At 42.6% G+C, this 26,832-nt stretch overlaps 1 protein-coding gene across 1 annotated transcript in view; it reads right to left on the bottom strand.

Annotated features, from left to right (window-relative positions):
* Positions 1-1,349: 1,349 nt before the first annotated feature.
* The window catches only part of SMNDC1 (survival motor neuron domain containing 1), a 759,314-nt gene continuing 733,831 nt past the window's right edge, over positions 1,350-26,832 (bottom strand). Inside the window, exon 5 of the mRNA XM_044055698.1 lies at positions 1,350-1,826. Within this exon, the coding sequence (XP_043911633.1) occupies positions 1,689-1,826 (138 nt within the window). The 3' untranslated portion in view covers positions 1,350-1,688. The remainder of the gene's footprint in view (positions 1,827-26,832) is intronic.

Here is a 26,832-nt window from a genome sequence, read left to right as displayed (position 1 = left end):
TTTTCTTTCACGTGTTCCTATTTCTTCTTCATGTCTCCTGCATCTCCCGTTTCGCCTTACTTTGGGGACTCGCCGTTCCATCATGCTGTGATACAACCTGTTTTAGACTTTCTACAGTAAATCCTTCACTTCACACGTATTCCATAACTTCTATATATTTTTTTTAACTTCTACTTTACTAATCTTCTGTTCAACAGGCTCTTTGTGATCTTATTTTTTTATTGTAAATTTTTCCATATCTGGATGCTTTGGCTTCTATTTCTATTCGAATATCTTTGGGACTGCTTTTTTTGTGTTGATTTATTTGGCTTTCTCCTTTGCATAAATATTGCACCATATCAGGCCTCTTTCTTTCCCATGTTCATATTTCTTTTTTATACCTTTCAAAAGTCTCTAGATTTTATTCTTTATATTTTTTGCTCTTCCTCAGTCGCTTCTTTTGCCAAATGGCCCAAGCTTTCTTGGTCTATATAATGCTTTTCACAAACTTGCTGCATTAATGAATTTTTTTTTGAAGCTTCTGACAGTTTCTCTTGTGGAAGTATTTTTCTTTCCTTTAATTTCTTTTTGTATATCTTCTGTCTGAAAATTCTGAGCTTCTTGCATAATAGTAAAAATACATAATTTCTTTCTTATCCTCAGTAGTCCACTTTATTTTCTTTATAGCATTTTTTTTGGCCTATTAGTTTTTGTGATTTTTTTTTTTGTGGACTACTACTTCCTTCTATAACAGTACGGAGGATGCTTGAAATACCACCCTTTTCATAAGGCAGCTCAGCAGGCAAACTGTACAAGTTTAGTAAGTACCTCTGATGTTGGGGGACTCAGCAAGATGCTTTTGTGCATGTACACATAAGTAATTAGTAACATTTATGCAACACTTCCATCTTGGAAACTGGGGGCCAGTGCTAGTGCATGGGAGTCCTGGTTGATCATCATAAGCAAGCTTGCTCACAGTGTGGCATTCCACTTCTTGCTGACTATATTAAGAATGTAGACATGTTACTTCACCCAGGACCTCCCAAATCAAAATATTAAACAAAAAGCTAAATATGCCTCCATTGCTTACGGATGGCATACTATGGCCCCAATGTCTTTTCAGCCCCTGTGCCAGAATATGGCTTGTGGGCAACAGAAACCAGATGTTAAATATATAAATAATTGAGTGCATAAAAAAATTACCATTCCCATTAACCCCCAACTAGGTATCAGACAATGCATAACCAGCATGATTGCTTAATGACTTGATCTGAAGCCAAACAGATATGCATAAGCAGTACAACAAAACAGCTAGATTTTTGTCTACTAGTCACTGTGAAGTTAAAAAAAATACATCTGAACAAGCAAACTTAAAACCATTGGGTCCCTTTATTACACTCTCAACTTTTTTAAATTTTTTTGGAGGGGGGCTACTGAGAAACTTGAGACCACAGGTTTAAAAAAAAGTACATCCTTCCTTTATGTACAAAATAATAATGTAATCAAAATTGAAACTCTTAATCTGGAAAGCTAATCTGTTGTAAATTTTACAAAAGAGTTCTGTTTAAACTGGACAGCTGTCACTGCAGTTTAAAGCCACACTTTTATTATAAAGAATACACAAATACTTATAAGCAGTCTATGAAGTATAAGTTACATAACTCTGTGCTAGAAAAGAGCAAAACTTCTATGCCATCATCCTTTCTCTGTTACTGTGGCATCAGATGCCGCACGTTATATTTAGATGTATCTTGGTACTGTGTCATGGGTTTGTCTGCAATTCCACACGTTCCAACACCGACTTTTCCAGTTACACTCTCGGGTGAAGCAAATATACTCCTCTTCACCTAAAAGTAGTTGAAAAAAAGATTAAGTGCGTGCTGTTCTCCTTAAATCAAGCAAGTCTTTCAATGAAAATTACAACTTCATAAGAATGATGCATATTATTGACCTTAGTTACCTACCTATAAAAGTACTATGTAGATAGCAGGGCTACAACAGCAGATTGTGATTCCTGTCAGTGGACACTCCATATACACCTATGTGCCCCCAAATTTTTAGAACTTATTTTATGGGAACCACGCCTTGCACATCCCAAACTGGTGTCCATGAATCTCAACCCCTTCATGCAAGAAAGCTGGACAAAGCCAAAATTCACAATGGGACAAAGGCCCAAAACAGCAACAGGTCTTAAATATTGGTCTTATCAACTCAGTAACAGATTTTGTGTTAGCATGCATTTTCTGAAGGATATGCAGTCAAACTAAAATGTCTGCCATTAAAGAAGAGACCAAAAATATGAGGCAAAAATCTGGACAGTTGAGAGGTATGCTGGTGTCCCCAGAGTCTTGGTTAAATGCCATGCTAACCATCAGTCCTCATTTCACTCCAACAATCAAAAACCTTTCCAAGAATAAAACATGTTCAAGAATTGACAAGTTCCCTTATTTGAACTAGAAAGTTCAAGGTGAAGCTGCTTTCAATTCTTCTAAGACATGGTGCATACTCACACACAAATCCTTTTTTTTTTTTTTTTAATTCCCTCAGGACATCTCCTCATGCCTCCACAACTATCACCCCAACTGACCAACTTGTTCTGATAGCATGACAAAGTACAGATGTGTAAACTTACCACGCTTTAGATCCTTGGTACATCGGTTTTGCAGTATGAAGTCTTGAGACTTTCTGCCATGCAGAAACATTCGGCTGACCTGAATACTAGAATCATCCCCCATCCCCCAGATGGATAATGCCCCAGTGGCCTGACATCCGTATAAAGTGTTGTTGATTGCTACCATATTCAGGTCTTTCTTGTCTGAGGCACACAAGTCCAATGTTTCTCAGGAGGAGCACAACCTGCACCACTGACATTCTATAGAGGCAGGGAAATCTAGTTGCAGCACGTACTTTTGCATAAGAGCAAGATGATCCTTTATACAGGAGGAAAAGATCTTCTAGTACTTGTAACCTTACTTTGGTGAGTAGAACTTACGATCAAAAACATTTTCTGTTTTGCCTGGGACTAGGTTTTTTAACCTCCTTTAGGATTGCTTGCTAACAGGACGGGATCAACAACCAATCCACCATGCTGTCATACTGAATGTCCTCAAGTTGGGATGGATGACAAACACTTGCTCTAGGTTAGAAGGCCCATGCAGAGGGGAAATTTAATGACCCTCCTTTCGAGACAGTGAAGAGGAGGGGTCAATAAGGAGCAATTTGCATCACTGTTGGTCTGACTGCTCTCACTTTTTGAAATACCCTGGGAATGAAGGGTATTAGAAGACAAGCACACGGGTCTGTCCAGCTGAAGACGACGACTGTGCTTTAAGCACTTCCCTGGAGTTCACTAAACAGAACTTGCTAAGCTGCCTATTCTGAGGAAAAAAAAGTTTACCTCTAGAAGCCCCTGTGTTGGGTCCACAACAGCCCCTCTCTTTTCATCATCCACTTGGGTGTCTCGGAGGGATATGCTCAGACTGTCTGGCAGTGGGTTGTTCTGAACTGGGATGTATGATGTTATGGGTGTCAGATGCAGCTCCCATAGTTCTTTAGCTAGTCTGCATAGGTGGTAGGAATGAGTGCATCCCTGCTTAACACACCACATCACAGGAGTATTGTCCACGGATATCTTTTATTGCTCCTGGTACAATTTCTTTGAATGCTCTCAAGGCCAGTATTGATGTACTGAGCTACCAAGTGCTTGACCCATGTCCTTTGGTCTTTGAATTCTGCTAGATTCACACCCAAGCCAGGTCTAGGTCTCTGATTAAAGTATGGACTGCTTCTTGGAGATGGAAAAGGGACTGCTGGGTTAGCTTTTATACCTTCCTCCTACCATAATGTTTTTCCAAGCATAGCGGGAGAGGTATTGGTGTTTTTAGGGGTGCTGGTACTGGGACCTGCAAGTTTTCAAGAACCACTGCAGCTTCATGTGCAATTTTGTCAGTGGAATCATCAGGATACATGAAGTCATATCACAGCATAACCAGAAATTACCTTACTGTGATGGTCTGTCTGCTGTGCAGAAGCAGTAAGTATTCTGAGAGAGGCATAATTTTTCTTCTGTTAAAAATGTCTTCAATTGGACAGAATATAGGTTTGCCTCCCAGAAAGGTTAACCCTGGTGTCAACTGTAATGTATAGATATTCTGGGGGAGGCCCAACTTCTGAAAGCAATCTATGGAGATTTGCACAGCTGAAAAGGCAAGCTGCTGCTGATGCTGCCTGGATCAAGCAACACTCTAAATATGGGGTAAAAAGTGGACACCCTTGGTTCTGCAAAATGCATCAACTGGTGCCAGATGTTTGGTAAATATGCTGGGTGCAGTGGAAAAGCCAAATGGTAAGGAAAATTGGTAGAGCCCCTGCTGCCTGAAAATATAAGAACTTCCTCCGCTCCTGGAGGATAGGAACATGAAGGTAGGCATCTCTCAAGTCACAGCCACTACCCAAGCCTTTGGAAAGATGAGGGGAAAATGTTTTTGTCGGCTTAACATTCTGAATTTGGGTACAATAGTGTCTTGAGAGGTTCAGTACAGCTCCAGATCCCTTTTTATTTTTTAATGGTATATCAGAAATTCTGTGCTTGCCTCTTCTAGCAAGACTGGTTGAAAGGAACCCTGTTGTAAGAGGGTCTTTATGAGGGATGGCATCAATTTTATTTGATGATTTTGGGGAGAGGAGATGCCTAGAAAGGGTGGAATCTTTCAAAACTGCAGGGAGTAACCCTTTCCTATAAGCTGTAGTACCGTGTCCCGAGTAATCTCCTTCCAATGACTAAGGAATGAGATCAGCTTTCTTCCCAGGAAGGTAGGGGTGTTTGGGGGTTGGGTTGAGGTTCAAGATAGGGAAAGGAGGTGTTGAATATTGTCACAGCTGCTCACTATCAGAGGCTGGGTTAAAGTCTCCCAGCTCTACAGTGTTGTTTGGTCTGCCACTTTATTTTGTACCATTGCCTTTTCCTCTAGGTGAATTAATTTTTTCCTGCTTTTGGGGGAAAGGACCAGGGGGTTGCTGGGATAGTTTTATTGTACCAGAGTACTAGATAAAATTATTTTACCAACTTAATATGCTTCCCCCTCTGCTCCAGCCTTTTAAAAACCTTCTCAACTGGGGGTCCAAAGAGAAACTCCTTGCCTAGTCAGACATTAAGATCCTCTTAAACGCAGTTTGACAGAGGTGGTGTCCTCAGCTAGGCACATATCCTTGTGACAGACTCCACAGCGTCAACTCTGCACAATGTATCCCATGCAAAGCAAAGATTCACATCTAAGTGCATGCCTGGACACCTGTTGGTCTGCACTGCATAAATCCTGGATGTTCTCCTGGAGGTTCTTGTCCTGTACCCCTCTCTGCCCTAGTTTTAAGCTGTTCCTGTACAGACTAAAGGTATCAGAGTATGTGGAACTGGCACTTCAGAGTGCTCATGGCCAGGGAGGCTCAGGTGTAGATATTTTTGCTAAGCCAGTCGAGGGGGCGGCCATGGTGGTGGGGGCGGTTAGTGTTGTCGCCTCACAGCAAGAGGTTCTCCGGTTTGATCCTTGACTGGGGTGCCTTCTGTGCTGAGTCTGCATGTCCTCCCTGTGGTCGCATGGGTTTCCTCCCACATCCCAAAGACATGCTGTAGGTGCAATGGACACTCTAAACTGGCTCTAGGTGTGTGTGTGTGTGTGTGTGTGTGTGTGTGTGTGTGTGTGCCTTCAGTAGAATGTTGGGTGCCGGGCTGGCAACTCGACACTGTAAAACTCTACTGCCAATCATGAGTGGACAGGTGATCCGCTGTGGAAACCCCTAACCGGGAAAAAGCCGAAAGAAGTCGTCGTCTAGAAGACTACCTCTCCGTATTACTTGGTAAAGGATTTTTGGAAGGTTTAGATCCTCCCACTGTGGACTCTAGAGACACCATTGCTGGATTCATCACCAGATTCTTATAGAGGTGTTTGTGGGACTCTACAGAAGTGATCAGGTTTTATGGGACCTGGGTAGGAAATCAGTCTGCAATGATAATGTCAGCAAACACATCCAAGACATTGTGGACTGCAGGGTATAAAGCAAGGGTCTAGGAGGAGATAAACTCAAGAGGCTTTTATAATTGGCTTGGGCCTGGGAAAATGCCCTAGACCCCCAATTAAAGGATCATTTTATTCTGTGAAGGGTGATCCCAAAGAATAAGTCCTGAGGAGGTAAGGCTGAGGACAAGGTGTCTTCTGACTTAGCACTCAAACATTGCTGGGGTAAGGTGCTCCACATAGGCAAGTTTCTTCTCATATTTTCTCACTCTGAGGAATCATTAAGTCTTGCACTAGCCTGATTAGGTCCTGTGGAGAAAACTGGGCAAGAGCAGCAGAAAATCAGAACAATTGGTTGCGGCAAACCTAGCTGCCTCTTGGACATGGGCATGGATGACTAGACCTCAGGTCATGGGCAGGTGGCCGTGACTTTGAAATGGTTCCTAGGTAATTCCCCCCAAAATTTATATCAAGGGGATGCCTCCCTCACCCTTGGTCATCAAGACTCCTGTGTCAAAAGCTGTGGCCTTTTTTAACTGCTTTGGACCCACATGATGTCAGTCCTGTGTTGCTCGAGAGAACTTGGATTGGGCCTTAGTCATAATGACTTCCTGAGCGGACATGTCAGAGGACTTGGGCTAATAGGCTTTGGACCACGTTGGTTGTAAAGGCATGTCATCTATGTCAGTGATTTTGAGCCAGGGTGGAGGATTCCCATGCTTCCTTATCTTTCAAGTCTTTCTCTTTACAGTTGTTTAGGACAACTGCCTGGGAACCAGCTGATGCCATAAAGTACAGTTTTGTACCTACCATAAATGTAGATGTTCAAGTGTTCACACTGCTGCAGTCATTACACTCGGGTTATCCTGCCGTCAGGCGGTCCCGCAGTCGGCCAGAGTTCCAAAGTCTTGGTCCAGCGTCGGTTGCTGACGCTTCTTCCCTGACGTCAGTGCGCCAGGGGTATATAAGATGCATCCAACGCCATTTTCTTCAGTTATTCTTGCCCCAGATGTCAGGTGCCTCCAAGTAGGTAGGTAATGCATATAAGCTAATAAAATATATATATATAAAATAAAAACAATACCTTCAGTTACAAGCAAATACACCACAAAGGTTGTATGGGATAGAAAGGTATAGATACGTCCAGCTAGGACAGAGGGGATGGAGGGAGGATAACCTGGACTGCAGCAGTGTGAACACTCGAACATCTACATTTAAGGAAGGTACAAAACTGTACTATGTTCATCGTGTTACACTGCTGCAGTCATTACACTTGGGTAGAATCCCAAAGCTAAGGTTGGGTGGCTGGTCTATAAAGAGTTACGATTGGCTATGAGGCCCTGCAGAACTGCAGTGGCAAATCCTGCTCTGGATTTAGAGTAAAGAGGCAAGTGGTAATGCTTGGTAAAGGTGTGCACTGAACTTCAAGTTGCAGCCTCCAAAATTTCCTTGGCAGGTTCTCCTCTGAGAAAGGCTGTTGAAGTGGCTGTTGCCCTGGTGGAATGTGGCCTAATGTTATTAGGGACTGATTTTCCATGCTGTGTGTAGCAGTAACGAATACAGTGTCCTATCCATTTGGAGATGGTCTGCTTTGAGATAGCTTGCCCTGTGATCCTGCAGCATATGCTACAAACAGTTGCTCAGTTTTCCTGAAAGCTTTTGTTTTGTCCAAGTAGAAGCGTAGCTGCCTGTGTATGTCCAAAGAGTGCAGAAGTTTCTTCTCCCCTTTATTCTGGGGGTTTGGATTAAAAGTTGGCAAATGGATGGTTTGGTTAAGAGCCACACTAGATATCACCTTTGGCATAAAGGTAGGGTTTGTCCTTAAAGAAACCCCGTCCTGATGAAAAATTATAAAAGGTTCCACTGCCATTAATGCCTGTAGCTCAGACTCTTCATGCTGAAGTTACTGCCATGAGCAGAGCTGTTTTCCATGATAAAAATTTTAGATCGGCTGTATTGGCTGGCTCAAATGGTGGCAGAGTCAGTTTTTCCAAAACTAAATTGAGGTCCCAAGTCGGTGCTGCTGCTCTCCGGGGGCGGTCTTATGTTTTTTGCCCCTCTGAGGTACTGCTTTAGCAAGGGATGAGAGAAGGAGGATTCGTGTTGTAATGTGCTGAAATGGCAGAGGCGTGGATCTTAATTGATTAGAAGGATAGGCCTTTGTCCAGCATCTCAGTTAAGTATTGTAAAATCTGTGGAATGTTTGGGACAAGAGGGTCAAGGCTTTGAGCCTGGTTCCAGGCGCAGAATCTCTTCCATTTTTCTGAGTAAGCTTTCCTGATGCTAGGCCTCCTGGCCTCCAAAATGACATCCATAACAGCTTGAGAGAGAGATGTTGCCTGTTTGACTAATGAATCTGCCATGCAGCCAGGTTTAGGGTTTTGAGCTGACCGTGCAGGGTCTGATTGTTTTGTTGAGTCATGTGGAATTTGAGGCAAAATCCATGATGGGCCTTGAGTTACGTTCTTTAAGATTGGGTACCACTGCTGGTGTGGCCAGTCTGGAGCAATCAGGATCATCTGTGGTTTTTCTTGTCTGGCTTTTAGGAGTACCTTTGAAAGGAGAGGCAGTGGTGGGAAGGCATAAACTTTTAGGTGTTTCCAGCTGAACGAGAGAGCATCCACTTTCCGTGCTTGTGTGTGATAAGTCCTTGTGCAGAATTTTTGTAGTTGGCAATTCGGTAGGGAGGCAAAAAGATCTATGTCTGGGCATCCCCATTTTTGCGTTACCATGCTGAAGATTTGTGGATTCAATTTCCATTCGTGAGGGTCCATGATATTTCTGCTTAGTCTGCCAGAGTATTTTTCTTTCCTGGAAGGAACTGTGCTTGCAGATGAACTTGATACGTTAGAGCTGTGTTCCACAAGGTCATGGCTTGCCTGCATAGGGGATAAGAATGAGTGCCCGCTTGCTTATGTACCATATTACTGTGGTGTTGTCTGTCTTTAATAATAATTGTCCTGGATGCAGGTGGTCCTTGAAAGCTGTTAGGGCATTTTGAACAGCCAACATCTCTTTTTGATTGATGTGAAGATGCATTTGGTCTGTGGTCCACTTGGCCTGAATGCATTTTCCTGCCATGTGTGCTCCCCAGGCGTAATCCGAAGCATCTGTTGTTAGAGTTTGCCTGGCTGTGGGTAGAGTAAAAGGCTGACCCTTGTTTAGGAGACATGCCTGTGCCCACCATCGAAACTCCTGTTGTAGGCAGGGAATCATTGGTATTACTGCTTCTAAACTGTGAGTGTGTTGAGTTCAAACACTTTTTAGGTATCACTGTAATTTCCTCATATGCAGTCTGGCATATGGTATTAGTAGTATGCAGGATGCCACGAATCTCAGGGCCTGCAGAATTTTTCTTGCAGGGAGATGGGACTTTTTTGCCAGTAATTGAAAATATTGAGTTAGTTGAACTTGTTTGTCTGGCGTGAGATAAGCCATCTGGGTCGTTGTATTTAAGCTGGCACCCAGGAATATAATCTGTTGTGAGGGCACTAGTTTTGACTTCTTTTTGTTTACTGTGTACCCTAGAGAAATTGGCAACCTTTTTACAAACGCCAGATGCTTTAGAAGAATGTCCTTTGTCTCTGCTTGAATGAGGCAGTCGTCCAGGTATGGATATATTTGAATTCCTTTTTGTCTGCAAAATGCAATTACTGGTGCCAGGCACTTTGTAAAGACCCTGGATGCAGTAGATAAGCCAAAGGGCGGTGCATAGAATTGGTAGTGCAATGTACCAGCTTTGAATCTGAGGTATCTTCTGCAATTTTGTCTGATAGGGACATGCAGGTATGCCTGTTTGAGGTCCAGAGCAACAAGCCAAGCCTTCTTGCCCAGCATGGGTAGAAGCTGCTGTAATGTCAACATTTTGAATTTCGGAATATCCAGGTAAGTATTTAGAGTTGAAATGTCTAGTATGGGCCTCCAGGCCTTGTCCTTTCTGGGGACCAGGAAGAGTCTTGAGTAAAATCCTTGTCCTTGTTCCTGTTGTGGTACTTTTTGAATAGCTCTCATGTCCATGAGGGCTGAAATTTGTTTTTGTGCCTCTGCCCATTGATTTTGTGGCAGGTCTGGCATTCCTTTTAGCCTTGGTAAAGTGTGAAAGTGGAACCTGTAACCTTGAGACACAATATTCAGAACCCATTTGTCTTGGGTGATTGTTTGCCAGTTTTGAGTAAAAAGTGCTAGTTTCCCACCTAAGGGGGCTGCCAAAAGGGAAGTGCTTGGCGTACAAAGGGGGAAGTCATTGGGACTGTTTCCTGTAAGGTTGAGACTTGTCCTCACCTCCTTTTGGGGTTGAGGTGCCCCACTGTCGTCGTCTGTTAGAGCCTTGGGGTTGAGATCTGCCTCTTGTGCGTCTGTATCTGCCTCTCTGTGGCCTGACACTGGAAAGGACCAATTCTTTGTTGGCCAATTTCTGCTAAATCGAGCTGGCTGTACCTGTAAGAAATCCTTGACTGTTTGCATAGATTTAGCTTTATCTTCCATTTTCTTTAAAAACCTCTTCTGCCTTAACACCAAACAAGGTATCATGCTGTAAAGGAGCATCCAATTGCCTTAACATGATCAGGTAAACTCTGTTCTTTTAACCAAGCAGGTCTTCGAATCACAGAACCTGTAACTGCGGCTCTACAAGAGGCCTCTAAAGAATCAAAACCACATTGCAGAGTATGTTTTCCCACCTGTTCAACTGCATGCAATAAATCCTGCATTTCTTTACAGTCAGGAGCTTTTGAGATTGCAAGCATTTTCTGTTTTAACTGAGCCATTAAATATTGTTGGTACTTAAGCATGTGAAACTGGCAATTTAAAGCCCTTACTGCTAAAGTTGCAGAAGTGTAAACTTTCTTCCCCCATCTATCCAAAGCTCTAGAATCTCTGTCAGAGGGTACTGGATTTTTTGCAATGGAAGCCTTAACCCCTTTTGGACCCTGGGAAATAGTTTCTGGATCAGCAGAAGGTTTTTATAAAGAAACTCGAGAGAGTCAGGGACTCTAATACCTATCTGGCTTGGCTGGTGCAGGGGGGCAAAGTATCAGGAGATAAGCTGGATTCAGAGAACACATCATCCACAATATCTAGCACAGGCGGAATAGCCAGCGGCCTGTGCTGAGGCAATAAAAGGAAATCCCTGAGCCTTTTCTTGGATTCTGAATAATCCTGACTTTCCCAATGGAAATGCTCCCTCATGGTATGTAAAGTTTCCCCAAAAGAATAATCCTCAGGAGGAGAGGCTGAAGGGATAGATTCTTCAGCATCAGAGTCCTCATAGGAGGGTAGAGAGTATCCCTGGTCTGAAGAGGAATCAGAGGAAATGGAAACCTGATCAGAGGAGTCATAGTCTGTATCCTGCCTAGGCCTTTTCTCAGGAGGAGGATGGGAACCCCCGATTAGAGTAAGGAGGTCTTCGGCCATTTTAAGCATCTGTTTCTTAGGCATGGAGGACTGTCCAGGAGAATGCTGTACTTGCTTCTTTGTCTTTAATGGTACTTTTGTCTTGGCTGTTGCTTTAATGGTAAGTTGTGAAGGTCTGAAAACACCCTCAGAAGCCGATGCCTGTTCAGCGGGCCACCGGACCCATCTGAGGGATAAGTTTCTGTAGGCCCAATACCTTGAGTTTCCAGAGGCCTAGATGTCTCCACGTGGGAGTCGGAGACAGCCTGTGGCTCTGAGGTAGCGGGTGTCAGGGGCTGCGAAAGCGCCTCACTGAGAACTGGCGACTGGCCTAGAAGAGGTTTCGTTGTCGGTTTTGGACCTCGGATGCCTGTCTTTATCCTTGTCTTTGTGTTTTTTTGGAATTGCGGTCATCGGTTTATCCGACGGCATAGTATAATTGAACCTTCGGCCAAAGTAGTGCAAAGCAAAATCAAAACGTTTTATAGTGCGTTTGTTAAATCTAGCACAAAACTGACAACTAGTGAAGTCGTGATCAGGGCCTAGGCATGGAATACAGTAAGAGTGGAAGTCCTTATGAGGTATTTGCTTCCCACAAGAAATACAATTATTAACTTTTTCTGACATCGGTCTGAGGCAAGAAAAAAGTTTCCCCAACGGGGTACTTAGCTTTATTGAAGACTTCCGATCTGAAATTCGACTTCGAAAATCTCAGGAGTCGGCCGACCGGCACTTGCGAACTGCTTCTGCTTCGGGCACCGTGCGGCAAGAAAGACTGAAGAAAATGGCATCGGATGCATCTTATATACCCCTGGCGCACTGACGTCAGGGAAGAAGTGACAGCAACCGATGCCGGACCAAGACTTTGGAACTCTGGCTGACTGCGGGACCGCCTGACGGCAGGATAACCCAAGTGTAATGACTGCAGCAGTGTAACACGAACATCGTGCAAAGGTTTGTTACTACTCAACTCCAACTACTGATTGAGGGATTGAACACTATGCTTAATATTGCTCTCATTAAATCTAGCACAGCAAGTACAGTTGTGTACACTTACCATAAATGTAGATGTTCGAGTGTATTCACTGTTGCAGTCATTACATTTGGGTAATCTGCTGGCAGGTTGTCCTCATTCAGCCTGAATTCCAAAGTCTTGGGTCCTGTGTCGGTTGCTGTCTCCTTTTCCATGATGTCAGGTCATTAGGGGTATATAAAACATGCAGCCGACACAATTTTCTTTAGTTTTTCTTGCCCCAGATGTCAGGTGCCACCAAAAAGGTAGCAAAAATATGTACATATAAATACATGCATCAATATAAACTTTACCTTCATCTACAAGCAAATACACCACATAGGTTGTAGAAGATAGATAAGGAAAGAAACTCCAGAATGAAAGGGGGATGGTGGGAGGGTAACCTGGACTGCAACAGTGAATACACTCGAACATCTACATTTATGGTAAGTGTACACAACTGTACTATGTTCTTAGTGTTTCACTGTTGCAGTCATTACATTTGGGTAGAATCTCAAAGCTATGGTTGGGTGGCTGGAGCTAAACAGCATTAGGTGCGGCTATAAGACCCTGCAGAACTGCAGTGGCAGAGCCTGCCCTGGACTTAGAGTAAAGAGGCAAATGATAATGCTTTGTAAATGTGTGAACAGAACTCCAAATAGCAGCCTCTAGAATGTCTTTGGTTGAAACTCCTCTGAGAAAGGCTGGTGAAGTAGCTGCAGCTCTGGTGGAATGAGACCTAATGCCCTTGGGCACAAGTTTACCATGGTATAAGTAGCAGAAACAAATGTAGTGGCTTATCTGCTTTGAAATAGCTTTTCCCTCTGATCCTGCAGTATACGCCACTAGTAATTGCTCAGTTTTTCTTAGAGCTTTGGTCCTGCTCAAGAAGAATCTTAACTGTCTGTGCACGCCCAAGGAATGCAGAATTCTTTCCCCCTTGTTCTGTGGATTTGGATAAAAGGTTGGCAGATGAATAGTCTGGTTAAGAGCCACACTGGAAACCACCTTAGGCAAAAATGTAGGATTTCTCCTCAGAGACACCCTGTCTGGGTAAAATATGATAAAAGGCTCTACAGCCATGAGGGCCTATAGCTCTGAAACTCTTCTTGCTGAAGTAATTGCTAGTAGCAGAGCTGTTTTCCATGATAAGAACTTTAGATCAGCAATAGCAGCTGGTTCAAATGGAGGCAGGGTGAGCTTTTCCAACACATAATTGAGGTCCTATGCAGGTATTGGTGATCTTCTAGGAGGCCTTAAATTTTCGGCTCCTCTAAGATACTGCTTTAGTAAAGGATGAGAAAAGATTGGGGGCTCTGTATTGTAATGAGCCGAAATGGCAGAGGCATGAATTTTAATTGATGAAAAAGATGGGCCTTTGTCAAGCATCTTAAATATTGTAATATCGGAGGAATATTTGGTTCTGCTGCATCAGTTCCTTGTGCTGGATTCCAAGCACAGAATCTCTTCCATTTATCAGCATAAGACTTTCTAGTACTAGGCCTTCTGGCTTCCAAAATGACATCCATCACAGCTTTACTGAGAGGTGTTGCTTGTATAACTACATGATCAGCCATGCTGCCAGGTTCAGTGTCTGGAGTTGATTGTGCAGGATCTGATTGTTTTGCTGGGACAGTAGTTGAGGTCTTTGAGGTAAGGTCCAAGCTGGGTATTGAGACAAGTTCCTTAGGATTGGGTACCAGTATTGGCGGGGCCAGTCTGGGGCAATTAGTATCATCTTTGGTTTCTCTTGTCTGACTTTTAGGAGGACCTTGGGAAGAAGAGGCAGAGGAGGAAAGGCGTAAACTGATAGGGTTTTCCAACTGAAGGATAGGGCGTCCACTTTCCATGCTTGTCTGTGATAAGTCCTTGTGCAGAATCTTTTCAATTGATAATTTTGAGAAGAGGCAAATAGATCTATGTCTGGGCTCCCCCATTTCTTTGTTATCATGCTGAAGACTTGTGGATCTAGTTTCCACTCGTGAGGATCCATAAGGTTTCTGCTTAAATCGTCTGCCAGAGGATTTTGCTTTCCTGGCAGGAATTGAGCTTGAAGATGTATTTGGTAAGTCAAAGCTGTGTCCCATAGTGTCATGGCTAATCTGCAAAGGGGGTATGAGTGTGTGCCCCCCTGCTTGTTTATATACCACATGACCGTGGTGTTGTCCATCTTTATTAGTAATTTCCCTGGATGAAGTAAGTCCTTGAAGGCTGTTAGGGCATTTTAAGCAGCTAGCATCTCTTTCTGGTTGATATGTAGATGCATTTGTTTTGGGGTCCATATGCCCTGAATGCATCTTCCCGCCATGGGGGCCGCCCAGGCATAATCTGATGCATCTGTTGTTAAGGTTTGGCTAGCAGGGGGTAGAGTGAAGGTCAGTCCCATGTTTTGTTGACATGCCTTTGCCCACCACAGAAACTCCTGTTGTAGGCAGGGAATGAGAGGAATCATCGTTTCCAGACTGTGACAATGCTGACTCCATAAACTTTTTAGGTACCATTGAAGTTTCCTCATATGCAGTCTTGCATATGGAATTAGTAGGATGCAGGATGCCATGAAGCCCAAAGCCTGCAGAATTTGTCTTGCAGATAACTGGGTTTTTGTTGCCATCAGTTTGAAGTAAGTAGTCAGTTGCCTTTGTTTGTCTGGCGTGAGATAAGCCATCTGGGCAGTTGTAATCAAGCTTGCACCCAGGAATATTATCTTTTGAGAGGGTACCAGTTGTGATTTCGTTTTGTTTATTGTGTACCCTAGGTATGTTAGAAGCCTTTTCACAAACGCTAGGTGTTGAAGAAGAATGTCCTTGTTCTCTGCTTGAATGAGACAGTCATCCAAGTAAGGATATATTTGAATACTTCTTTGTCTGCAAAATGCAATTACTGGTGCCAGGCACTTTGTAAAGACCCTGGGCGCAGTAGATAAGCCAAAGGGCAGTGCAGAGAATTGGTAATGCATTAAGCCAGCCTTGAATCTGAGGTATCTTCTGCATGACTGTCTTATTGGGACATGCAGGTATGCCTCTTTTAGGTCTAATGTCACCAGCCAAGCATTCTTGCCTAGCATGGGCAGAAGCTGCTGTAAAGTCAGCATTTTGAATTTTGGGATGTCTAGGTATGTGTTCAAAATCGATAAATCCAGTATTGGCCGCCAGGCCTTGTCCTTTCTGGGTACCAAGAACAGTCTTGAGTAAAAACCTTGTCCTTTTTCCTGTTCAGGTACTGGCTGAATGCCCCCCCCCCATATCCGTGAGGGATGTAACCTGTTTCTGTGCCTCTGCCCTTCGATTGTTTGGCAGATCTGGCCAACAGATTGCCATTGGCAGAGTATGGAAATGGAATCTGTATCCCTGTGATACTATGTTTAGCACCCACTTATCCTGGGTTATTAATGCCAATTTTGAGCAAAAAGTGCTAATTTTCCCCCTAAGGGTGCTGTTAAAAGATAAGTGCTTGGTGCAGGTAGAGGGAAGTCATTGGGACTGTTTTCTGTAGATTTGCGCTTTATATCCTCCAGATTTGCACTTTATATCCTCCAGATTTGGAGGTAGAAGTGCCCCATTGCTTTGACCTGTATGAATCTTGCGCCTGGTATCTGGAACCCTTAGGGCGTCTGGATTTGCCACTTAGAGCTCTGTCTGACACAGGAAAGGACCAATTTTTTGTAGGCCAGTGTCTACTGAATCTTGGTGGCTGCACTTGCAAGTAGTCTTTTACAGTTTGCATAGACTTAGCTTTGTCTTCCATTTTCTTTAAAACCTCTTCTGCCTTAATACCAAATATAGAGCATCATGCTGTAAAGGTGCATCTAGCAATTTAGCTTTAACATGATCAGGCAAATTTTGTTCCTTTATCCAGGCATGCCTCCTAATCACAGATCCGGTAATTGCGGCCCTGCAAGAGGCCTCTAAGGAATCAAAACCACATTGCAAGGTATGCTTTTCAACCTGTTCAGCTGCATGCAATAATTCCTGCAATTCTTTATTTTCTGCACATTCAGAAATCATCATTTTCTGTTTCAGCAATCCCATAACATGTTGTTGATACTTGAGCATATGAAATTGACAGTTTAAGGCCCTAATTGCCAAGGTAGCAGATGTATAAACCTTTTTTCCTCATCCATCCAGTGTCCTCGAATCTCTGTCAGAGGGGGTAGGGTTTTTTGCTGTCGAGGCCTTAACTCCCTTTGGACCCTGTGAAATAGTTTCAGGATCAGCAGCAGGGTTTCTAAATAAAAACTTATGCGAGTCAGGGACCCTGTAATATCTGTCAGGCTTGCTGGGAGCCGGAGGTAAGGAGTCAGGGGTCAAGCTTGAATCCGAAAAAACATCATCCACAATGTCTAAAACAGAGGGTATGGCTAAAGGCCTGTGCTGAGGGAGGAGGAAATCTTGACTCTCCCAGTGAAAATGCTCCCTCAAAGTATGCAAAGGTTTCTCCAAAAGAATAATCCTCAGGAGGTAATGCAGATGGTATAGACTCCTCTGCATCTGAATCCTCATAGGGAGGTATAGACAATTCCTGATCAGAAGAAATAGAAACCTGATCTGAAGATTCATAATCAGGGTCTTTCCTAGGCCTCTTATCTGGAGGAGGATGGGTACCCCTGATCAAGGTAATAAGGTCTTCAGCCACTTTGATCACTTGTTTTTTAGGCATAGAGGCCTGTGCACGTGGCTCATGCGTCAGTTTTTTATTTTTAGAAGTTGATTTTGTCTTTGGTTTTGCAGCTGTCGTCGGTTTGATATACAAATGTTGAGGTCTGAATACACCCTCAGAAGCCGGTGCCTGCTCAGCGGCTCCGGACCCATCCAAGAGAGATACATCCATCGGTCCAATACTTGTATCTCACGGCATACCGGACTCCACATGGGTGTCGGTAGGGGCCTGCGACTCTAAAGTAGCTGGTTATCAGGGGCTGCAAAAGCACCTCACAGAGTACCAGTGACTGGCTTTGGAGAAGCTTCGTCATCGGTTTTGGACCTCGACTGTCTTTCTCTGTCCTTTTCTTTGCATTTATGTACTCCGGTAGTCGGATTGCTATCCGACGACATTTCTAGGTAGTTAAATCTGTTTCCAAAATACTTTGAGGCAAAAATATACAGATGCTTAATAGTGCGTTGGTTAAATCTAGCACAAAACAGACAGCCAGGCACGTTGTGATCAGTGATCAGGGCCTAGGCAAGGAATACAGTATAAATGGAAATCCTTATGAGGTAATTTGCTTCCCACAAGTAATACAATTAACTTTTTCTGACATCGGTATGGAGCAAGAAAAAAGTTTCCCCAACGGGGTACTAAGCTTTACTGAAGATTTCGGTTCAAACTCGAATATTTCAGTAGTCGGCCGACCGGCACTTGCAAAATGCTTCTGCTTCGGGCACTGCACGGCAAGAAAGACTAAAGAAAACGGCGTCGGCTGCATGTTTTATACCCCTGACGACCTGACGTCATGGAAGAGGAGACAGCAACCGACGTAGGACCCAAGACTATGGAATTTAGGCTGACTGAGGGCAACCTGCCAGCATATTACCCAAATGTAATGACTGCAACAGTGAAACACGAAGATCATCATCAGTGCAGCATACTGTCCTTGGGCCCTAAACAGAACAGTGAGTGGAAATCTTTGTCAGGGATCTGTTTTTCACACGAGACAATTAACCTTTCTGAACATTAAATTTTCACACCAACACCTCAGTTTCCAGCCTACGCAAATATAACAAACTGCTATCTAAAACTAACGTGGCTCCTCCTCCACTCCCTCACTCAGAAAAAACCCTAAGATGACATTCACCCCAACCCACAATTACCACACCTGCACCCATCCAAGCCTCTCCCCTCTTCCACACCTCACCCGACTGATCTAACCCCCTCCAATTCCTCACTCCACTATCCACCATCAAAAAAACACCATGCTGATCGACTCAAACCAATTTCAGCCTTAGAAGCATCATAAACAAAGTTCATGAATTTCATGCTACCCTTGCCCTGTACTCCCCACATACTCATAACTGAAACCTAGCTAAAGCCCCATATAAAAAATAAGGAAATACTTCCCAATGGGTATAGCATAATCAGATTAGCGAAATGGGGAGGTGGTACTGCCATCATGTTTAAAAACTCACTGAAACTGAAGCAATTAAACTCCACCCCTCCCCAACTCTTGAAATATTAACTACACGACTAGAAATCAACTCCCATAAATCTGTAATTCTTATCTACCCTCTCCCCACTAACAACTTCCCTACCATAGAAAATATTTGCTGCTGGGCCTCCACCAATAATAATTTTGGGAAGCTTCAACCTAGACTGGCTTACCTGCTCTTCCAATAATCTAACCAACTTTATAAACTTATACAACTTCTGCCAACCCATCAACTATCCCATGTGCATAGACAAACATTCCAACAAGCATTCTGTACTAGACTGGATTTTGACAAAACCGCAATATAGGTTACTAAGCCAGCTGCCTTCCAGACACCCTGAGCAATCACTCCCAAACATTTCTTCTTAGGAAAGGATTACATTCAACTAACATCTCGTGCAAACACATCCACAACAACAACAAAAATATTCTCCCCTTCTATTTTCAATACACTATTACAGCAATATGACTGGTCTCCATTAAACTTCCTTCAGTTAGACCTTGCTGTACATTTTAATAAGGCATTCCTTGATATACTTAACAGCTTAGCTCCCATTAGAAAAATTCACCCAAAATCCAAACTACCACAATGGTTATCTAAACAGATTAAACTACTTCTCAAACAAAGGGATAGAGCCTGGACTCTTTACCACAATAGAAACAGAGACAACATAATCTATCAACAACTAAGAAATCAAGCCAAAAAACAAATCAAAAAAGACAAAAACATACTTCCCAAACATGTCCGCAAAAACATCAAAACAACCCTCAGAAATTTTGGCAAGCCATTAACCACCTCCTAAACCCAGGAAAACCTATTATCCTGGCACCATCAACCAGCAGCACAACTGAGTGTACATCTACTCAATTCAATACTATAAACTCTAACTTCCTTGCTAAATAACAGTGCAAACTCTCCCCTGTCTATTCCAAACTCCTCTGGACATAACCTTAACTCTTTCTCTCAAGCCAATCCAAACTAGTTAAATAAGAACAATCCCAATTAAATTAAAGCCCTGCTCTCTTGCAGTTGACCAACTGCTCAACAAATTTCTGAAACTTGCTGCTGCAACCTATCTCCTACCTGATATCTATTCTAATCAACCACTATCTCTGAACAGTGTGCATCTCTCCTCTGGAAAATATCCCATATCATAACCCGCCTCTCCATAAAGGCAGCCCTTTCACTGATCTTTCTAATTATCGACCAATCGCTATTTTTTCTCCATTATCCAAAATCTTTAGAAAAAATGCACTCATCAACAAATCACTGACCACTTCCTTAAGAATAAGCTTTTATCTATTACCCAACACAGTTTCTGACCTTGACATACTAATTCTGCTCTTATAAGCTTCACAAACACAGTTAATCCCCTCAGAAATAATGGCCAACTCGTCTTTGCTACCTTCCTTGATATGTCCAAAGCTTTCGACACAGTCTCTCATCAAATACTCCTCAATAAGCTCACCTCTTATAATCTCAACACAACATTCCTAATCTTGTTTCACAGCTCTCTCTCTCTAACCATCAACAAACCACCAAATGGGAGAAAAAAAAACTCCCTCCTTAAACCCATTACTGACTGTTGGCTCCAACCTTGGCCCTCTTCTTTTTATCTTATTTACCAATAACCTTAATACCTCCACTAAACTGGCCTCTACCATTCAATACGTTAATGATGCCTCTCTCATCTGCTCTGCCCCTTCCATTAAGGGACTACAAGAGAAAATGCAAAATGCCCTCCAATATATAGAAAACGACATATCTGATCATCAACTCACATTAAACCCCGACAAAAATAAGCTTATGGTCTTCAATTACAATACTGCAGAAAACACTCCATCCCTTCTTGCCATCTATTCCTTTAATGGAACATAAATTGAGCCAGTTGAGCAAACTAAACTTCTAGGTATCACAATACACAACTGTCTCAAATTTGATAAACATATGGCACTAAAAATCAAAAAAGTCCACATAAAACTTGGTGCACTCTACAGGGCAAAACCCTACCTAATTACACCAGAATATCAACAACCGGATCCCAACTCCTATCCACCCTACTTGACTGTTCCCAAATCTTTACCACCCTACGTAAATCAGATTTGCACAACCTTGAAACTTGCTACAATAAAATGGCCAAATTTGCCTCAAACTAACCTCATAATTCTATCACTGCTCTGCTCTACACCATATTAACTGGATTGAACTACCCAACTCTCTCTCAACCAGCTAATTATCGCTCAGAGTCATCCACAAACCTGACAACTGCTCCTCTCTCTCTCTGACCTTGTATAAATATACACAAAACTTAGGTCCCTCAGATCTGACAAATTAATGCTCAATATAATCAAATCTGTCAACTATCACGGAGACTCCTTATATTCCTTTAAAATAGCCAAAAACCTGGAACTCTCTTCCACAGCATATTTTAACTAATCCTGATACTCACAATTTCAAACTACTCAAAGAATATTTCTCTAAATAATGGCTACTTTCCTGCACATCTCAAGGCCAATCTTACTTCTCTCTACACTCATCTCTTCTCTCAATAGACTACCTTCCTATTAGAATACTGACCCCTACTCTGCCCATAACGTTTTATAACAAAAATTTATAAGTGCTATACCTGAGTTTTGATTAATATTTACTGCTTTATCTTCTGCAATAAGAGTATTGCTTAGGGTGCATCATAAACTAAGCAATGTTTAGTTTTTTATCAAGTCTTTGTAAATCATTATGTAACGAACTTCATAATACTTGGTGTATATCATTTACTATGAATGCAATGCTTTTTCATCTCGTCTCTGTAAATCATTTGTAAATATATTTTTGGAGCTTTTCTCCCCGGGTCTCTGCTGAAAATGGGCTCATGGCCTAGTTGGACACTACCCAGTAAACAAATGTAAAATAAATTGAATGTTAAACAACTAAACACAACCTACAGATAAAAGTTTTCTCAATGAGGTACTTGGCCAAATCCTGTAGTTTCAAACCTGCTGATGATGCTCACACATGCGGTTTTGTGCATCAGAATGAACTGACAATAGCACAAGCTGATGACCCTTTACATCACTGATGTGCCGACACTGGTAGATTGGGATGTCAGAAAGGTGGGGGCTGGTGAAAAACTCTCACATTCAGGCCAGCTGATGGGCTTCTGCACAGCAGAAAATCCCAAGAATTTGTATTGCAACTTTGACTATGATGAATACCTGGTCACCTCCAATCAGATAAAAGCCCTATTGCCCATTCATTCCAGTCAAGGAAAACTGATCAGCTCTTGATTCTCTCATAAAATTGTGCATGATAGAAAGGGAGAGAAGAGACAGGTCTACTCCTTTCCCTGACAGCACTCTTCTTCCCCATCGGTGGCTTCTCTGAGCTCTGCCACTACTGTCGCTTGAACAAAACATTTCTCCACATCAAATTCCCCTCCACTATCACTGCAAGATGAAATAAGAGTGTGGGCTTGGCAGGCTTTAACTCTCTCCAGGTACAACTTAGTGCTTCTGATTGGCTTGCCAGTAGGGTCATATATCAGCCTCTACCATTCCCGCAGGATGGGCAAGCTGGCAGTGGTTGCTCACACCTATTCTCATTTGTCAGCTGCTAAAACTGCCCGAGCTACTCACCAAACTTTGGTCATCTTCAGAGTAGTCTGGGCTTTATCTACATCCTCTGTGCCACAGAGCTGGCACCATTCTAAGTACTTCTGAAGCAAGTCCAGCTACTAGGACTAATCAGAGACTTCAGTGCAGTTCACCACAATGACCCTGAAAAGACACAAAGTAGTACAAGACAGATTCAAGACAGGGTGCCTCTGGCAAATAAAGACCTTATAAACAGCAAATACAAACCACAGTGTTTTACAAAAAATATGCAATGATAATCAACAGGATGTGCTGCAAAAATACGTACAGTGCTGCATTCATGAAAACATGTTACAAGCAGCTCCTCCTGTAGAAAGTTATTTTTTTCAAAGCTAAGAAAGAGGAAACGGAGCCTCTTGGTTCCAGTTTGAATACAATCAATTTAGATAAGTGCTTGGCGTTTGGCTTCCTTTCCTGACAAAGCAAAAAAGGGTGAACAGCTGGTATGTTCTGTAGAGCTTCAGCTCTTGTGTAGTACCACCAGTGCTCTCAAAATTATGAATCAGCCCCTTATGCTTATTCTGGTCCTCCAAGACGACGACTAGAAGGTGAAAAAACTAACCTCACATGGATTGGGAGGAAACAGCAGCTGGTCGTCTTGGAGCTTTTATTCATATGAGATAGCACACAAAGCCCTTCCAACATAAAATCCTTAGATTTGGAAATTTTTCTAGCAGAGGTGACTGCTAGCAGAATAAGGGCCTTCAAAGCCACCAGCATGAAGCCTGCAGAAGGGATGGTCTCGAGCATAAATGTTAGGTACCAAGAAGGAAGTTGAAGAGGAAAACTATGCACTTTTTCTCACAACAGATGTGTAATCAAGTAAAATGTGGAGTCTTAGATGTTAAGGCCAAATCCAGAATGACTTGAGACTCCAATGGAAAAAAAATTGCACCTGATGTTAAGTCAAGGTAGACTTTTTAGCAGCTAACTTTGGCAGATCAACAGGGATGACGAGGCCTTAGCAGTTAAACCAGAACCCCTAAGGAAAGAGGAGCATTTACTATCGAGGAAAAATGTTTACACAGGCTGCCAACAGACTTATTAGGAAAACACTGAGACTCCCTCAACTCAGTTGTTAAGCAGCAGTAGGAAGGCATACAAGATGGGGGGGGGGGGCGCATTCCTATTCTACTCTTTTTTTCTGAAGATAACAGAATCCTCAGAAGATTTTGGTTTCCTAAAAAATATCTAATTGTGGGTAGTGGATGTCAGGAAAAACTTCCCCAGAGAAGGGGAGGTCCATGTCTATGTGGCACCAAGTATTCAAAGGCCAGAAAGGGGTTCAACAATGGCATCAAAACATGCTGAAGACACTTCTCCAAGGTCATCAGATGAACAATGCATTTGTCCAGCACAGTGTGTGTTCCAGCAGCCCCACTAAATATAAATAAACCTCTACTGGAAGCCCAAAAGTCTGGTCAGTGAACCTCAAACTTTAAGCAAATGACAGGAGTGGACTCCCTTATCTTGAGTTCAATCATCAAGCCATCAATGAGGACTGAAGGCCTTAATCCATCTGAACAGGCCAGATGTGATGTCACCTCAGATGTTCAAACACCGGTGGTCAGTTCTGGAAGAAATTCTCTCCCAAAGAAAGTTGCTTAGGAAATACCTCTCTCTGGCTCACTCAGTGCTGTCCACTGATGAAGGGTGGAAGACCAGCCTCCCACTAGACAGAGCAGTATCCACAGCACAAAGAGCAGCATCCACAGCATAAGGATCAGACATTCCACTGATGGACTTAGAAAGGAGGTAGCTTTGGTTGATGTCCACCTCAAACTTATTAATGTTTCGCAGGTTCAACCATTTATTCAGGATGGTACCATATTCTCCTGCTGATCCTTTTACTGGCTAAATTTCAAGGTTGGCAGCCTGTTAGAAAGGCCTCTGGTTCTCTTTTGGTTCACAGCTGGAAGTGATGACAATTTGGCCTACTGTTGTAACTCTATTTTCTTCTAAAGAGAACAAGAACTTATGCAGGTGTAGCCTTCAGATTTTATTTTTGCATTATGCCCTAATCCCAACCCTTGCATGTCACACAAGTGTTCTACTGGGGGTAGGTATGCAATATCTGCAGAACTGACTTCTGTCTGAGTGACATAACTGCTTGGGCAAGTTTCTATTCCCTACGAATCGTTCCCTTCCAGGTGCCCTCCATGGTTATATTTGAAGGAAAGAAGGTACAGTTATCCAACACCTTACCATTGCAGCAGACAGCTGAATGGATTACTGTTGCAGTATTGATCCTGCCAAGGTTACAATATGCCCATCCTGCATACCTCATTAAAGCCTAATGATGCCTACAGGTGCATCTGCAGTTACATCCTGATGCCTCTCTATCTCTAATACAGCCCATTTATATATATGCATTAATTTCAATACCATGCCATATACAAGCTACTGAAGTATTTCATCTTAAAGTTTACATGACAGACAACACAACTGCACTGATAATTTGACCTGGTGCTCAGGAGATATCAATCTGCGTTCATATACCATGTATATTGTTATAATTTTTGTATTTTTCTGAATATCTCAATAACCAAGTAACAAAGATACTACTGTGTAGCCTCATATGAAAGTTTATAGAGGAATAAAAAAAACTCTACTGGTGGTATGTACAGAGATATTACAGGTTGTTTACAAAATGACTATATTTATTATGACTTACAAAATTCAGTTTAACACAGACCTAAAATCTAATGAACACTACCACTGTAACAATTTGTTTGTGACAAACAGTTTGCCACATTTCTTTATTAACCCTAATGTTTGCAGAGATATGAACATTTGTTCCTAATATAAGGCTGTAAACATGATTTTGTGAAAGACCTTAGGAAGAAATCCTTCCATTTGAATGAATGAGATACAAAGTTTGGGAACCCTTCTCTAGTTCTGCATGTCTGACGTATGTTCCAAGTGACACACTGCGATGGGGTACACAAGAGACATAAAAGTGCAAAAATCCTGAGAACTCCCTTGCTGCCAGCCTAAACAGAGATTTTGTTTTCCCTTTGGCCCGTCAGCTGTATGCTATGGCCTGTGCCAGTTTCCACTGTAACTAGGCAGCTAAAAATACACCTCCATCCCCCTTTGGAAGCCTTCCTATTTTACTACTTTTTTTGACAAACTTTTTCTCATAGCAGCTTTGTAGTAAGAGGGGTAAAATGTGACTGTGGGAGGAGATTCTGTATAATTCTAAATGCAACTGCAATTGTACTTAATTATTTTGCTTTGGATTTGGTCATAATTAGTGTATGTACTCCATCTGTCAAACGTTTGTTGAGAAACCCTAAAAATCACGTATCTTCCCTTTATATTTATCTACAAAATCAAATACCTAAGGAGCTTACACAGAGTAGGATGGCCACCAAATCTTCACCAGTCAGACGGCCTTTAACAGATGGGGAAGAAGCGTAAAAAGTCAAAGAATGAAGTTTGTTTGTTCTGATCTTGATATCTCTGCTGCGGTGCTTGGTCAGCCTTCCATCCACCTGGTGCTTTACACTGTTCCTGCTGTCATGACTCCTTTGGAAATCAATAAGGCACAGTTTCTTACCATATCCAGCTCAAAAGATCAGACAGATGCTTTGGATGGGAAATGAGAACCACAGCTCATTATTTCTGAGGGATCAAAGGCTATGCTTCAAATTTTGGTGCAAGAAGAAATGCCTTTGGGTCTCTCAGAAATCTGTTTCGCCCAACTGCTCCACTGCTTATTATTTTCTGAGGGAACCAAGGGTACACTTCAAACTTTGACACAAGAAGTTTGAGATATGCTCCTGGGACTCTCAGAAATCTTTTTAGCGCTCCACCAATCCATCCTTCTCCCATTTTGCACATGGGGTCGAGGTGTCACTTCCACAGTTACAATCATCTCGAGCGAAGGTTTACACCACCGGGTGGCTAGCCCTGCCTCAGTAATTCACCTCAGTAATTAATTCTCAACATTCACTCGTGCACATACTCTCACCTAAGGCCAATTTAGAGTGTCCAATCTACCTACTGCATGTCTTTGGAATGTGGGAGGAAACTGGAGCACAGAGAGGAAATCCACATGACTGCGAGGAGGACATGCAGACTACGCACATAAGACACCCCAGATGAGAATCTAACTGGAGAACCTCTTGCTGTGAGACAACAATGCTGACCTCTGCACCACCGTGGACACCCTCTTTTTAGCCCTACTGCTGCTAAAATCTTTAAACACTTGCAGGGCAGAGGCAAGATTAAGCAAGACTTTAAATCTCCTCCTGTCCCAGAATTCCAAAGGAATTATCCATCTAAGGATGGAAACCTTCTTCCATAAAGAGCAAAAATCTGTCAACAAAAGGGTAAGAAGTTATCAAAAAGAAAGTTCCAGGACGAAAAAGATTTTAAAGGACTGAAGGGTTCCCTTCCAGCTGTGTCAATCAGTTTGTAACTATCTGCCTCAGCCCCCCTACACACTTCCACATCGCTCTATCAGGGAAGCCTTCTCTTTTTCTTCTTGCATGGAGACAGACAACTTCAGACAAACGGGTCCTCAACATCACACAAGCAATTCAGGTTTTCATTAAGTGTCTCCCAAACTTAGAACACTTAGGTTTACCTATCCTGGAAGACTTGCTCAATCAGGGAAACTACAGAGCCAACTCCTTTAC

Source organism: Protopterus annectens, chromosome 14.part0, assembly GCF_019279795.1.
Source record: "Protopterus annectens isolate FY-2018-M chromosome 14.part0, PAN1.0, whole genome shotgun sequence".
In the NCBI taxonomy this organism is placed as follows: Eukaryota; Metazoa; Chordata; order Ceratodontiformes; family Protopteridae; genus Protopterus; species Protopterus annectens.
The sequence above is the reverse complement of the archived record's forward strand: the minus strand, read 5'-3'. Positions and strand labels throughout refer to the sequence as shown.